This window comes from Tubulanus polymorphus, chromosome 11, assembly GCF_964204645.1.
Source record: "Tubulanus polymorphus chromosome 11, tnTubPoly1.2, whole genome shotgun sequence".
Lineage (NCBI taxonomy): Eukaryota > Metazoa > Nemertea > Palaeonemertea > Tubulaniformes > Tubulanidae > Tubulanus > Tubulanus polymorphus.
The window spans coordinates 1169840-1184762 of NC_134035.1; the positions used below are offsets into that span (position 1 = coordinate 1169840).

The 14923-nt window shown below is 37.6% G+C and overlaps 1 protein-coding gene across 1 annotated transcript in view; it reads right to left on the reverse strand.

Annotated features, from left to right (window-relative positions):
- Positions 1–3352: 3352 nt before the first annotated feature.
- Positions 3353–14923, reverse strand: part of LOC141912436 (CD82 antigen-like) — a 28021-nt gene continuing 16450 nt past the window's right edge. Inside the window, exons 2-9 of the mRNA XM_074803637.1 lie at positions 12955–13039; positions 11918–12121; positions 9857–9931; positions 9236–9334; positions 8913–8972; positions 8309–8440; positions 7897–7980; positions 3353–7512 (exon numbers count right to left, since the gene is read on the reverse strand). Of these exons, the coding sequence (XP_074659738.1) occupies positions 7456–7512; positions 7897–7980; positions 8309–8440; positions 8913–8972; positions 9236–9334; positions 9857–9931; positions 11918–12121; positions 12955–13020 (777 nt within the window). The 5' untranslated portion in view covers positions 13021–13039 and the 3' untranslated portion in view covers positions 3353–7455. The remainder of the gene's footprint in view (positions 7513–7896; positions 7981–8308; positions 8441–8912; positions 8973–9235; positions 9335–9856; positions 9932–11917; positions 12122–12954; positions 13040–14923) is intronic.

The window sequence follows — 14923 nt, forward strand, 5'->3', positions numbered from 1 at the left end:
TATAACATGTTGAAGTTATTTTCTGAGATTCCATATAAATCCATCAAATTTATCAGAAAAATCTGAACATCATGTACAATTCAGAAAAACAAGTTGCACCTAAAAGATGTTTTCTGCAAATACTTAACTCATTCGTATGGTATGTTCATGAATGAATGTAGCTCGCGATGAAGAAGGATGTTACCATTGAAAAAAAACCACTTCGCCAAACTTCACCACAACCCTTGAGCCGTCCATCACAGATTGTTTATTGTTGGGATCAATTCTTTCAAAATCCTTTATCACATAATTTTGAATATTGCATCGTGATATTGCAATGTTTTTTATACTATAAAACATTGCAATATTCTGAAAATAACGATATTTCTTTTTTGGTTCTTCTTAAAGTGTAAGCTAAGATGTCATAGTTGGAACGATTATTATGTCCTGAACTGATCCAAATAATGACTTACATTTGGTGAATTGATCTAGACTGAAATATGACGACTTAACGTGACTACTTATCTGATGATGCCCTAAACCGATAGATCGACTGCTCTCTCTCTCTCTTAAGTAAGTTTTATGAGCAAAAATTGCTGAGAATTAGTATTGAGATAAAGATTCTGCACTCACTCGGTTGAGAGATGACAAGTTACTACAGAATAATCCCTTTAATTACAAACATGGTCATATAGACAGCGAACAGAGTTGTCTTAAAAGTCAGGTGACAAATCATATCGATTTAATTTATCGACTAAACATTAACTACGTTTTATTCCTATAAAACTAAGCAAAAGGCCGCTAAAGCGAATTCAGGAAAATATCTGAAGGGAAGAAGATGAATGTAATCAGAAACATAGTTTCCATAATGGACAGTAAATCCACTTGGAGCCACCCACTACTGAAAGGGCTATCCCTTTACCATGTCAAGCCACCCCTAAACTCGTTCATTTTGAAGACTGCGTAATTTACTTGTTTGGAACAGAACTGATTCAAACCATCAACAACAAACTCGGTCTAGAGAATATTCACATTGATACAAACTGTCACCGAGTGACAATTCAAACAATCTTATAGTCACTTAAAACATGGCTGAATCAAAACAGATGCCCCCGACGATTACATAAGATAGACTCCACCTTCGACAAAAAGATATCAGAAGTTTTAGGTATATAAAGTCAGATATGGAAGAAAGCGGTTTAAATAGAAATGCTACAACTAGAATTACATGGAATTTCAACCCTACACAAATATATTATCATATCATTCAAGTTATCATTATATCATAGAAATATAAACTAACTTTGAAAAAAATACAAAGCTATGAAGTGTTTCATAGGAAATATCATTAAATATATCGTAACTTCCGAGCGACGAGACAGCTTATTTTTGTCAGTTTTTTTTTCCATTTATCTTAAGTTTTCTTTTCGAGAATAAAAACTACTACGATATACGCACACGCACGTGCGCGCTACAACGGCTGTTTAGGATGAGGTGCAGGCGCTAAATATACCGACAACGATATCTCGAGTCAACCATGGCAGAGTTTATAACGACTTACATAAATAAAATAAAACGGCCGATTCTGTGTCCGATAATCCTAACGCAGACCGATCCTAAGCGGAATCGTAAGAATAGAACAAGTACTCTTTCTGTCGTAGCCAATCAGCGATGAGCATTTCATCACATGACTACCACTGTTCCTACGACGATTTAGTCGGGTCGTCAGTCAAACTCGGCTAATCTTAGTACAGCTATCAACACGCAGTATGGACCCTTCTGCCTTCACATGCGCTCAGGACTGAGACATTTCTAATCGAAAACAACAACTTATTGCATACTACGAACACCAAACATTAGCTATTTCTTCATACACTTTATAAACTGATCTCGACTCCACATTACAATATAGTGAACGTCTGAAGAGGTGGTTTCATGCTGCAGATCTGCATAGCTGCCACGTATAACACACCTATTATTTAGATTTATCCTGACAATTAGTGTTGTTGTGAATGTTCCTATTTTTGGTTGAAACGTTAGTTTTTTTGTTTCGGTTTCTCAACGAGGATGTAAACTCCGCCCTGGCGACCACGCGATGAAATTCCTGAGAATTTTTTGAAACCACTGAATGGTCTTGAGTTGTCGAAATTAAAGAGAAAATATCTTCTATTCTTTTTCGTTAAATATCAAAAGGAGGAATTTACAAAAAAAAATCATCACCAAAACGAACTGAGGACTTTTATAGAAAATCAAGCACCTTTTAAGCCGATGAATAATTTGTACAACCCATCGATGTACCGATGTACAAGTATATGTACATACGAGTACATGAATATTACATAGCGAGCTGAACATGTATACTAACAAATGTACATGTGAATAGACGTAACTAAATGCACATGTGTACACAGACACATTCAATGTACATGTGTACACAGACACATCATATGTACATGTGTACACATACACATCATATGTACATGTGTACACAGACACATATAATGTACATGTGTACACAGACACATCATATGTACATGTGTACACAGACACATTCAATGTACATATGTACACAGACACATTCAATGTACATGTGTACACAGACACATGCAATGTGCATGTCTACACAGACACATCATATGTACATGTGCACGCATGTACATAATATGTTCGGGTGTATATGAACACATGTGCACGTTCATTCGAATATAGACACATGTGCATGTGCATGTGCATGCTTGACTGGTAGACTGACGTGTACTCAGTAAGTTGCTAAATGAACCCACGACTGACGATGTATACATATACATTTAGAGAACGTTCCGGACCGGACTACATTGGCGACCTAAGGGAAGCTAGTTGCCGATGTTGATAAGGCTCGTGCAAACAAAATCAGCAGGGATTTTAGGATCAAATTAGTCAAATCAACGAAGCCACCAACTAGTAAAACATGATACATTTTGATAAGTGTGTACGCTTTGTTCCAATAGCTACCTCTCTAGCTATGCATGCAGATCAAGTCACCCACGAGTCCGACTTGCGTACATAGTTTGCAAAACGTCCCTTATTGTTATTAACATTTCGACGAAATTTCCAACTAAATCTCATCGACATCCGAGAAAAGGAAACGATTTCCATCAATCGTGGATTCATTTTCGCGTACAAGCATCCCGCACGAAAGCACAAATTCTGGAGTAATCTTCCGTTTTTTTTTCCATTCATTAATGAACCTGAAAGCGTTTCACAAATATACATCGAATAATAGAGCATTGTTTCGTTAATGTACATCATTTTTCTTACAAATACAACAATGTTTATACATATATATATATATATATATATAGATAGATAGATAGATAGAGATATAGACTATGAGTTTAATTATTATCATATATAAGTATATTTCAATAATCGATATATGTTGAATATAGTAAATAGTAATAATATTACATACGTTTAAAAGTCAACATTGAATCTGACACATGCAGCGTTGTAAGATCTCGTCGAGCCAAACTCAAACGACATCTCTTCCATCTCATTTTGTCTCAAAGTTCTCTGAATTTTATTTAATCGGAAAATTGTTTTTAGATTTCGTTGGCTTTTTCATGCGACCGCATTATGTCAGACAATTCATTGTAAATTCTCGAATTTTGTACGTTTCACAAAACAGAATGCCCCTAAATTAGCATCTCATGGTTAACCCTTTCAGTGCGATGTATAAATCAGTGGACTTAGCCAATACACCGCATCATGGTGTATTGATGTCATTGGTCAATAGTTTTTATCTCTACTGAAAGATGGCAGCACTTGTCAAACAATGTGAACTATTAGTAACTAACGATACACTGCGCCGCGGTGTATATACACTTAAGTGATGCTCCTGTTATTCAACACACTGGGTTGGAATTTCGGAAAATTTTCAAATTATCTCCAGCACTTTTGGGTATTAATTAGTCAGCACTGAAAGGGTTAACTCATGTAAACAGTATTATTAGTTGCCATGGAATCTCAACAAGCGACCGAAGAGTTTGCATCTTAAAAAGAAATCGCGCGATAAAAACCAAAAAATCAATCGAAATATATTCATGATTTGTAAATAGGTTAAAACAATCATCGAATTAACTGTCTACATATATAATATATATCATACATCTATTATATATATATGCATGTGGCTTGAAAAATCCACAAAGAGTTTCCCGGAGTTTTGCAAAAAAACAATTATTCATTTCGCCTAAAAATATATACAAAACATTTCATGTCTTTGTGTGTAAAATGTAAAATCGTTTGAATACTATCATGATTATGGCTGAATTCGAAGTTTAAAAATCCGATTGTAATAAAATTCGCATTTTTGAAAGAGAAAAAAAATACCGAGAAATATAACATTCAGGTATCGCTCTGCACCCCGGCGCACCTTCCTTGAATACTCAATTACTATTCTCCTTCAGGCTGTCGCACACGTCATGTTCGAGACTTCGCCGAGGATTATTTGCAATTGGAAATGAAACCGGACGTTAGACGTTATATCAAATCACTTCATGAAATATGCGAAAGTCCGATGCGGGGTGCGTAGATTGTTACCCCCAAAAACGCGCTTAAACCAGAAGAATCCATTTATACGACGATGATGATGATGATGATGATGATAAATAGCTACACCGACTACAGCCTGTACTCACTACACTAGATCTTCAAATCGACGACTGAACATAGAACATGATTTGTCACCTGTTCAGAATATCGATATCAATATATATATTAGTAATATAAGTTATAATAATATTATTACGGTAAATATTAAAAATATTCAGTGCATGTCTCGTCATCAATATACAACAACGTCCTTTAGGTATCAATGATAATAATATAAAAATCTCAACGACCAAGTATAGTTTTCGGACCGGCGGTTTACGTAACCTCTCGATTTCTACACACGATTGCAAAGATAAAATCTCACCAGATTCTAAGTAGCAGGATAATTGTTTTCCTAGCATCCATCATTTCACCTCGACGACGGCTGCTAGGTAATAACTGAAATGTTGCGGCTTCAATAAAGCTTTGAATTTCTAAATTACAGTATGAGGACTTCGCATCATTTCATGAGTTACCATATCGTTTAACAAATTCAGCTTCGCGTACAGACCTCGCAGAAGTTTGATCGCTCGCCGAATAAATCGGATTTTATCTTCGCAACGATGCGCGGAAAAATCATAATGGCGACGAGTGCCGGGTTCATAAAGGACCTAATCGGCGTTTAGAATTGAACCGATGACGTTTTTGGCCCCAAAACGAACGCGTGTTGCTAAACAAAGACGAAACTTACGATAAAACACAGTTGACAATCGACGACGACGACCGAGATGCAGTAGTGAAGTAGACAAGCTAAACATACACAGTATGTATGCAGCAATACGACAATTTCAGATCTCTCAATAGTAATACATATAAAATATACACACAGACACACGCGTGAATGACAGAATTTTACGAAACTTACTGGACAACAATTCACCGCAGTGCGAAATGCATTCAAACATGCAGCAGAGCAGACCTGACAGACCGGTTATTTCCAATTTGTAGCAGCTTTCACTAGAAATTTGAGTAATTCGACGTCAAGTCAAGAAGTTTCATTGAATCTAATTTTCAGTGTATTCTGATATTTTCAGGACGAACTGATCTCCTCAGACGACAATTAACCACAGGCAGTTTTCACCAGAAATGTAATTCGACACCATAAGTTTCAATGAAAATGAACTAAATTCTCTAATTGGTTTGAGAGTATTTTGATATTTTCGGGACTGAGCTCTCAAGATGGGGAGTAACCACTCGCAAATAGTAGCGGTAGTCAGGTCAGCGCGTGTTCAATAGGTTTTCACTAGGAACCTCAGCATCGGCGTGTGTACCACCGTAGAATACACTAGCAATGTAGAGCACCTAGTGGATGCGATGTCACTTTCCAGGACTGTCGGTAAATCTTAAGTAGCCTGCGCGCACAATTTAAACAAAACATTTGAGAATACGCAGCTTTGATTGTTACATATACTCTGTATACAGTAATCATTTATACGCCAAGTTTTTTTTTCTAGGTTATTTATGCTCTATTATTACTCGATTTTCTAGTCGTATCATTAACTATATAACTCTACGAACGTTCCCTATACGAGCGACTACTAAAAAAAATACCTAATGAATCAGATACAACAATAGCAGCGATTTATTCGGTTTATTCGTAAGACAACGCCGTGAAACTGATCAGATGGCACGGTTCTTACTGGTCCGGTATCAGTTGCACAGTCTCATGGCTCAGATTTAAGACCGGTCTAAGATGACCAACTTAGTTCTATAGCCTATCTAACATCTAAGAACCAGTCTTAACATTTAAGACCCCTTTTGGATTTAAGTCATGACTGCGCAACCGGGGCCAGGGTTACGACTTTACGTATTGAAATTCCCCGACGTTTTAGGAAAAATTTCCCAGTCTAGTAACAAACCCATGAGAAAGATAAGTTAGAAGTTCTGTAACGTCGAGGTTTACAGCTACAGTTCCTCTAAAATCAGGTCAAATGAATGAACTAAAATTCATCAAATCTAAAATTCAACTCTTTCAACACCGAACAGAACAATCGAAGATTACACATAGAAAAAACATAAGGTGTAATGAAATATATAAACGCTTGCAGACAATGAGTAGTACAGCAGCTACACGCTGTATATATCGGACACTTCCACATATCGCACATTTATTTATACATAAATATAAAAAACCCGCGGTTGGCAGAAACAACAACACTTGAATCGTTAACGTTCGATGCGGAGAATCTTATTATCATCTTCTCAAAACGATAGAGATTTCGAATAATCGTCAAAACCAGCAGACGTCTTTATATAGCCCGTTACAAATAGATGGTCGTCATTTCAACGAAAACAGTTTTCAACATTCTATTATTATCATTATCATTATCATTATCATTATAAATAAGTACGACGCGTGTGTGCGTAAGTGGTTAACGACTACGTGATAAATAATCATTCGTAATTAATTGAATAAAATAATAATCACAATAATAATAATAATAGTAATAATACTTAATTAAATCTAATAATATTATCATCAAACGAAGATGTTTGCGTTTCGAAAAATATTTCCTACGATGTGATACACTGCTATTATAAGTCTCCACGTAATATGTACATATGTACCATAACTATGTGCGGCCACGTTGTTCTGAGTGTTAGAAAAAAAAATAATGACAATATTCTAAATGAATTCCTCCTAAATAGGTTTGAATTCCTCCTCGAATAGGTCTCGATAGATTCAGCATTCGCGGAAAATAGTGACGGTGAGTGCGGTTTTAGTTACACGCGGCGTTCGATTTTAATAATGAATCTTATCCATCACAAACACACACACAGATGACCCGGCTACGAAGGACAGCGATGACCCCCGACATTCTCTCCTCTCTCTCTCTCTCGTCTCTACGCCTCAACGCCGATATTACGACACAAACAGATCGCGAACACGAAGCCGAAAAGCTGAAAGAGTAAATATGTATATGATGGCACTAGATCTATTCACCCCTCACCAGTGCGTCTACACTGCAATGCGGTGTATCAATCATCAGCGGTGCAGTGTAGAAGATGGTGATGGACTTTTCTAGTACACCTCATTGCGGTGTATCACTGGGACCAGTTTTTTATAGATAAAATTCGATCAAATGCGTTGGTGTGTTGGGTAAGAGATTTTCCATCCCTCCTTGAAACCGGTGACAAGATGAATTCCTGCTTGAGTCGACCGTACTCACTCTCGGGGATTCAAACTTGATGGCATAAGACTCGGCTATAATACGAACCCTGCCCTAGCACTGCATGCACAAATTCCGATTTCAGATAATCTCAACAATCGATCAATGTTTTTACCTCAATTCCAGCGACTCCACAAGCAACAGCAATTAGAATGATGCTGTGCTTTTGAAACCATTTAGACATTTGCTCGAAACATCCCTAAAATAAAATCAACACAAACCAACTATATAATAGTATCGCAATGAACACTGAATTATAAATATAAAGATCAGTGAGTTGATTTCAATGATCCACAATAATAGAAACAAAAACCTACAATCATTGGAACAAGAGATAAACAGTTTTAACATGTCCGCTAGAGTACTTCTGCCTATATTAATTTACAGCATACATTCCAAATGAATACTCGCATGTGTGCTAGTATTCTACCAGACATGGTCTCCTTACGATTATAGGTTTTGTATCTACTAATACCGCCACCAGCCTAGTACAATCTATTCGATGAATGCCGTTAAAAAGAACTAACTTTTTGATGTACATTGTTGGCGTCCATGTTCTTCTGACAAGCGTTCGCGTCTTTCGGTACGGGATTTTTCCAGTCGGTCGAAGTCGCTTTCAATACGCAGCAACTTTTCGGCAATTTAATGCCGTTAGTTTGCTGAAACAAACAATAAGTATTTCATAAATTTTACAGCAAGAGTTATGGCGCTGAATACGTATTCTTGATTTAAATTTGACTCTCATGAACTACGAGTACTAGTCATAAGATCTAAGACCACTTTTTCATGACTGCTCACAGGGTGGCGCCAATTTCAACCCATTCACAAATCCCGCGAGTTTTCCCTGATTTTTCCATGTGATTAGATAATACAAAATTCCTCCTGAGTGAATCAGAAAAATTTCTAGGTTTAAATTGTTACAATTCATTCATTTTCAGTGGATCTCATACTAATAAAGAAACACCAGATCAATAGAATTAACCAAATTCCAGTTTTCCAGGTTTTTGGTAAAATTTGTCAAATTCCCTGATATAAGTTCTTCTAGATTTTTCTGATCCCTCGAGTTCTCCAGGTTTTCCAGGTCAGAACTGGGTCCAGCATATCAAAATGGAGACAACATTTTTAACTTACATTATTCTGCCAAGCACTTTGATCGTAATCAGTAATGCCGACAGCTCCACAGCATTTGAACTGCAATCGTAAACAAAAATACATAAGAAATTTTGAAGTTCTTTTTAATAATTTGGAGTACAAATACAAATTTCTTTAAAGAAAAAAAAATGAAAGGGGCCGAAGGGAAAAATTTTAAATCTATTTCTATCAAAATAGGGAAGAGATAAAGAAAAATACAGTTGTAGGAAAATTGTAAAACGATGAACTAGGTTTTCCTAGCTGGACGGATGAACGCAACAATAAAACCCCTCTGCGTACAAGAAGGATAAACCTACGCATACCTCAATTTGTGCATAGTTCCAGGCATTGAGTAGAGCATTCCCAGGGAAAATCTTCTCTTTCACTTGTTTTTCCATTTCTGTTTTCAGACCTTTCGTCACCTGCAATAATTTCGAGATTATTTTCAAGCATCGTTCGGGGGACACAAAAAAATCTGGAAGCACAGGACCAAATTGGCGCGGTGAATTAATACAAAAAAAGGGGTAATGTCTATTTCAACTTGTTTTGAGAGCATATCAGGTGGCCTAGCTCAGTCAGTTTTGGTGGTACATACCTGTTAAAGTTTCATTAGGATCAGGATGGACTGGCAGTTGACCTAAAACATCGTTTTTTGATTCATTCTTCACTGTATTGAAAGATTGCAAATAAGTCTGCATTGAAAGACGAGAGAAAGAGAATGAACCCCTTTCAATGCAGACTTTTTTGCAATCCTACAAGAATGGATTAAAAAACGATGTTTTAGGTCAACTGCCAGTGCTTTCTGGTCCTAATAAGACTTCTATCAGGTATGTACAATCAAACCTGACCGAGCAAGACCAACTGATCTACTCTCAAGTCAAGTTGAAATAGACATTAGTATTTGAAGATACAGGTGGAGGGAGGAGGGGATTCAAATAACGTACCTTTGCCTTGTAGATTATGACCAGCGCACCGGCAGCGATTTCACCACCCATAACAATCACCAGGAAGAAAATATACTGAAAGTCGATGGAATGAAGTGAAACATTAGTAAACGTTTGAGATAAAATGCAATCTGCAATAGGTGTTCGACGCATAATCAAGATATATATCATTCTGTGGAGAGGATCCAGGGGGACTTGTCAGACTTGTACAATCAAATTTAGGACTGGTGAAGATATTGATGAATTTAGGTCTCTGAATTCTGGCATCAACACTGAGAATTTTTTTACACAATCTAGCGTTACATAATCTACTGAGCTATAACTGAATAGGTTTATTAATCAGGTTTCAATAACACATGCTTCCCTATGAACTAGTTATAACAAATGGCCACCGAAAAACTAGTTAAACAATAGGTTCGAAAATAGGCTATTTCAACATGTTAAACGGATCAATTTTCCCATGAATGAAAAACAAAATGCTGTCACTGTTTATAACTCAGTACAGCCAGTTAATATAGACTAGGTTTATCTACAAATCAGGTTCCCTACAGATCAGTCATTCCTGGATATACAGGATCCCTACAGATCAGTCATTCCTGGATATACAGGATCCCTACAGATCAGTCATTCCTGGATATACAGGATCCCTACAGATCAGTCATTCCTGGATATACAGGATCCCTACAGATCAGTCATTCCTGGATATACAGGATCCCTACAGATCAGTCATTCCTGGATATACAGGATCCCTACAGATCAGTCATTCCTGGATATACAGGATCCCTACAGATCAGTCATTCCTGGATATACAGGGTCCCTACAGATCAGTCATTCCTGGATATACAGGGTTCCTACAGATCAGTCATTCCTGGATATACAGGGTTCCTACAGATCAGTCATTCCTGGATATACAGGATCCCTACAGATCAGTCATTCCTGGATATACAGGATCCCTACAGATCAGTCATTCCTGGATATACAGGGTTCCTACAGATCAGTCATTCCTGGATACAGGATCCCTACAGATCAGTCATACCTTGATATACAGGGTCCTTACAAATCAGTCATTCCTGGATATACAGGATCCCTATAGCTCGGTCATTCCCGGATATACAGGGTTCCTACAGATCAGTCATTCCTGGATATACAGGATCCCTACAGATCAGTCATTCCTGGATATACAGGATCCCTACAGATCAGTCATTCCTGGATATACAGGGTCCCTACAGATCAGTCATTCCTGGATATACAGGATCCCTACAGATCAGTCATTCCTGGATATACAGGATCCCTACAGATCAGTCATTCCTGGATATACAGGGTCCCTACAGATCAGTCATTCCTGGATATACAGGATCCCTATAGCTCGGTCATTCCCGGATATACAGGGTTCCTACAGATCAGTCACTCCTGGATATACAGGATCCCTACAGATCAGTCATTCCTGGATATACAGGATCCCTACAGATCAGTCATTCCTGGATATACAGGGTCCCTACAGATCAGTCATTCCTGGATATACAGGATCCCTACAGATCAGTCATTCCTGGATATACAGGATCCCTACAGATCAGTCATTCCTGGATATACAGGGTCCCTACAGATCAGTCATTCCTGGATATACAGGATCCCTACAGATCAGTCATTCCTGGATATACAGGGTCCCTACAGATCAGTCATTCCTGGATATACAGGATCCCTACAGATCAGTCATTCCTGGATATACAGGGTCCCTACAGATCAGTCATTCCTGGATATACAGGATCCCTACAGCTCGATCATTCCTGGATATACAGGGTCCCTACAGATCAGTAATTCCTGGATATACAGGGTCCCTACAGATCAGTCATTCCTGGATATACAGGATCCCTACAGATCAGTCATTCCTGGATCAGTCATTCCTGGATATACAGGATCCCTACAGCTCGATCATTCCTGGATATAAGGAGTTTTAAAGAAGAAAATTTCTATTTCATTCCTAACTTGGGGTTTCTTGCGTTTCGGCTGTGCGTCACCGCAGTTAACTGTAAATCAGATACACGACAACAGCGGACTACATACCATTCCCAGCATACATCTACTTTCTTTGATCGCTCCACAACAACCGAAGAATCCGACGATGAACACGAAACAACCCAATCCGATCAGTATATAGGAGGCGAGCGAAAGGTACTGGTCTTCGGTCTGTATGATGTTCAAGTATTGTAGGATGCCTGGGTCGACTCGTAGCCATATTCCGACGCCCAATATAGCAGCACCTGACAACTGAAATTATCAATTCATTATTAGGTGAAAAAATCTAGTCTACGCCTAATGTCAAATTATACCGGACTATTAGTAACAAATTGAATTTTTTCAGTAACATTTTATTGAAATATGAAAGAAAATGTTCAATTTATTCAGTAATGAACGGTAAGACCCTCAGTAACATCTTTCATATTTCTGTTCAAATTAATCAGTAATCAACAGTAAGACTCTTAGTAACATCTTTCATATTCCTGTTCAAATTAATCAGTAATCAACAGTAAGACTCTCAGTAACATCTTTCATATTCCTGTTCAAATTAATCAGTAATCAACAGTAAGACTCTCAGTAACATCTTTCATATTTCTGTACAAATCAATCAGTTATCAACAGTAAGACTTTCAGTAACATCTTACATATTCCTGTACGCATCAAACAAATGAAATCAGTATAAGCGTGGATAGATTAGAAAACAATTCTATTGGCTCGATATAATCCGCATCAACACGAGTTCTCTTCTTCATAGACGATGAACACTAAATAATAATGTTATGTCAATAAATGAGATAATCATTTAAGCACGAAATGCTATCGCACGTTTTCGCGATTAACCTAGATGAATCTAATAAGTACTAAATCGTGTAACAATGAAGCGAACTCGGTTTATATGACGACGCACACTGGAAGTGATTCCCTCATCTCGCACACGCTCGCGAGGCCATATTAGACTTCCTCACCCGTGAGAAGAGAACCTATTAATTGATACCGCTGCGAATATAGCCATTTCTGAATAGTTATTAATTGAATATTGCGACGATCGGTTACCGGTTATTTCTACGACAATCGATACTCACCCAGAACACAAAGTTGAATACTATAAGAAGTATTTTCGCGCATTTAGCTCCACAACCGACGGCCATTTTGAATACGTTTGATTATCTGCAAGAATAAAACATTTCGATAATAAGACTGCAATAATAAACAATAGTTTATGTACGGGGATTTTGAGGAAAAGTGACAGTTACATTGACAGGGTCACTATCTTAGTGAGTAGCGGACAATCTAGTTTTACTATAACACAATGATCTAACCAGTGTCACCACCTATAAGGTAAAGTTTTATCAAGCAGGTAGTAGACTTGTTTCATTTGTAGTATCACACAATACAAACAGTGCTGTCATCTACAGGGCAAAGTTTGATCTCGTGGGCAGCAGATAATCAAGCTAAGAAATGCTCAGTTCGAAAAAATGTGTTTTACCATAAATTGTTAAAGACATTTGATAAAATACCTTGCGAATTTTGGGGATGCCCGACACTTCCACTAAACGTAAAACTGTCGAAGCAACGATATATTTCTGAAGTCGTGGATTGGAAACAGTTTAATTTGTTAGCTGCGTGGAGGGAGGGAGTGGGGTAGATATACAGATGACAGCATGGCAGCCATGTCATTCTCCCACAAAATCAACCTTAATTTAATACATCACCATCATCGCAGTAACATCATATTACTGTAATATATTCAAATCGATATAAAACCAGAAACAGAATACTGTAGTGTGATCAATGATATAGGAGCGGTTTTCTATTATATATATATATATATATATATATATATATATATATATATATATATACATAGCATTTCCATGTCGCCGAAACTTTTTTAAGTATAAATTTGGAAAGGAACCAAATATTGAACTTTCATTTTATCTCATGGAGAAATTCGAATCTTCCGCTGTACGAGGCCTGCAGGAGTTCCGCGAAAACAGATTCGCGGGTTATGATCATGATCTCCTATCCAAAGGTTTCCAGGGCTCCACGAACAACCCCTGAAGCCGAGCGATCTACTCGAGCGAAGAATATCTCGCTCGAACGTAATTGTATCAGGACAGACTAAAAAGCGACTAATAATTTAAAAAAAAAAAAAAAAACTTAAGCCCCAGAGAATGAAGATATCTAAATTCAGAGGAAGATGAAGGGATATATATTACGGAGACCTAGGGCATATTTTGCAATGATAAAACAGATATCCCGGCAGCACGCCAGACGGTAATACGTCTATTTATGTCCACGTATGTTATACGTCTCTTTGAAGATCGTCGTTTGACGCGGGTTTTATTTCTGGAGATGATCTGATGATCTTTCCAACAACAACAACAACAACGACAACGTAAGAGATATTAACAAATAACCACAGGCAGAAAGACTTTATAATACATAGCATTTCCTGCATATACCAGGGCTGCACAATACGACACCATATCATCATACCCAGTGACCAGGAAAACCATCCATTTACAAATCCGCCGAGCTTTCCCTGACTTTTCCATCTTATAACACACAAATTTCTAGGTTTAAAATGATACAATTCATTTTTCATTGAATCACGCATTGATAATCAATAAATGGTCAATAGCATTATCCAAATTCCCAGAGTTTTCCCTGATTTTTCTGATATAGTCGGAGGGCAATTCACTCGAATGGGAAATCTATGTTAGAGCTTGGCAACAACCAGTTTCAGATTCAGGATACCGTGGAGAGTCAGAGAAACCATGCTGCCATTTTTTCTATTGTTGTCTTAGTTGCCATACCCTGAGATTTCCAGGTTTTTGAGGTCAGTGGCGCCACCCTGCTGCCCACACCAAGCCATACAATACTACATCGCGCCAGGTCACACGTTCATAAGCTTATGAAATAACTTCCACCCCTCCATTTAATCAAGTAAAGTGCCCGATTGAACCAGTCTATATTTAGATTTCCGAGAAAATTGTCGACGCAGCGCTGTAAAAGATCGACCTTTTCTACATCGTCCTCTTTGAAATC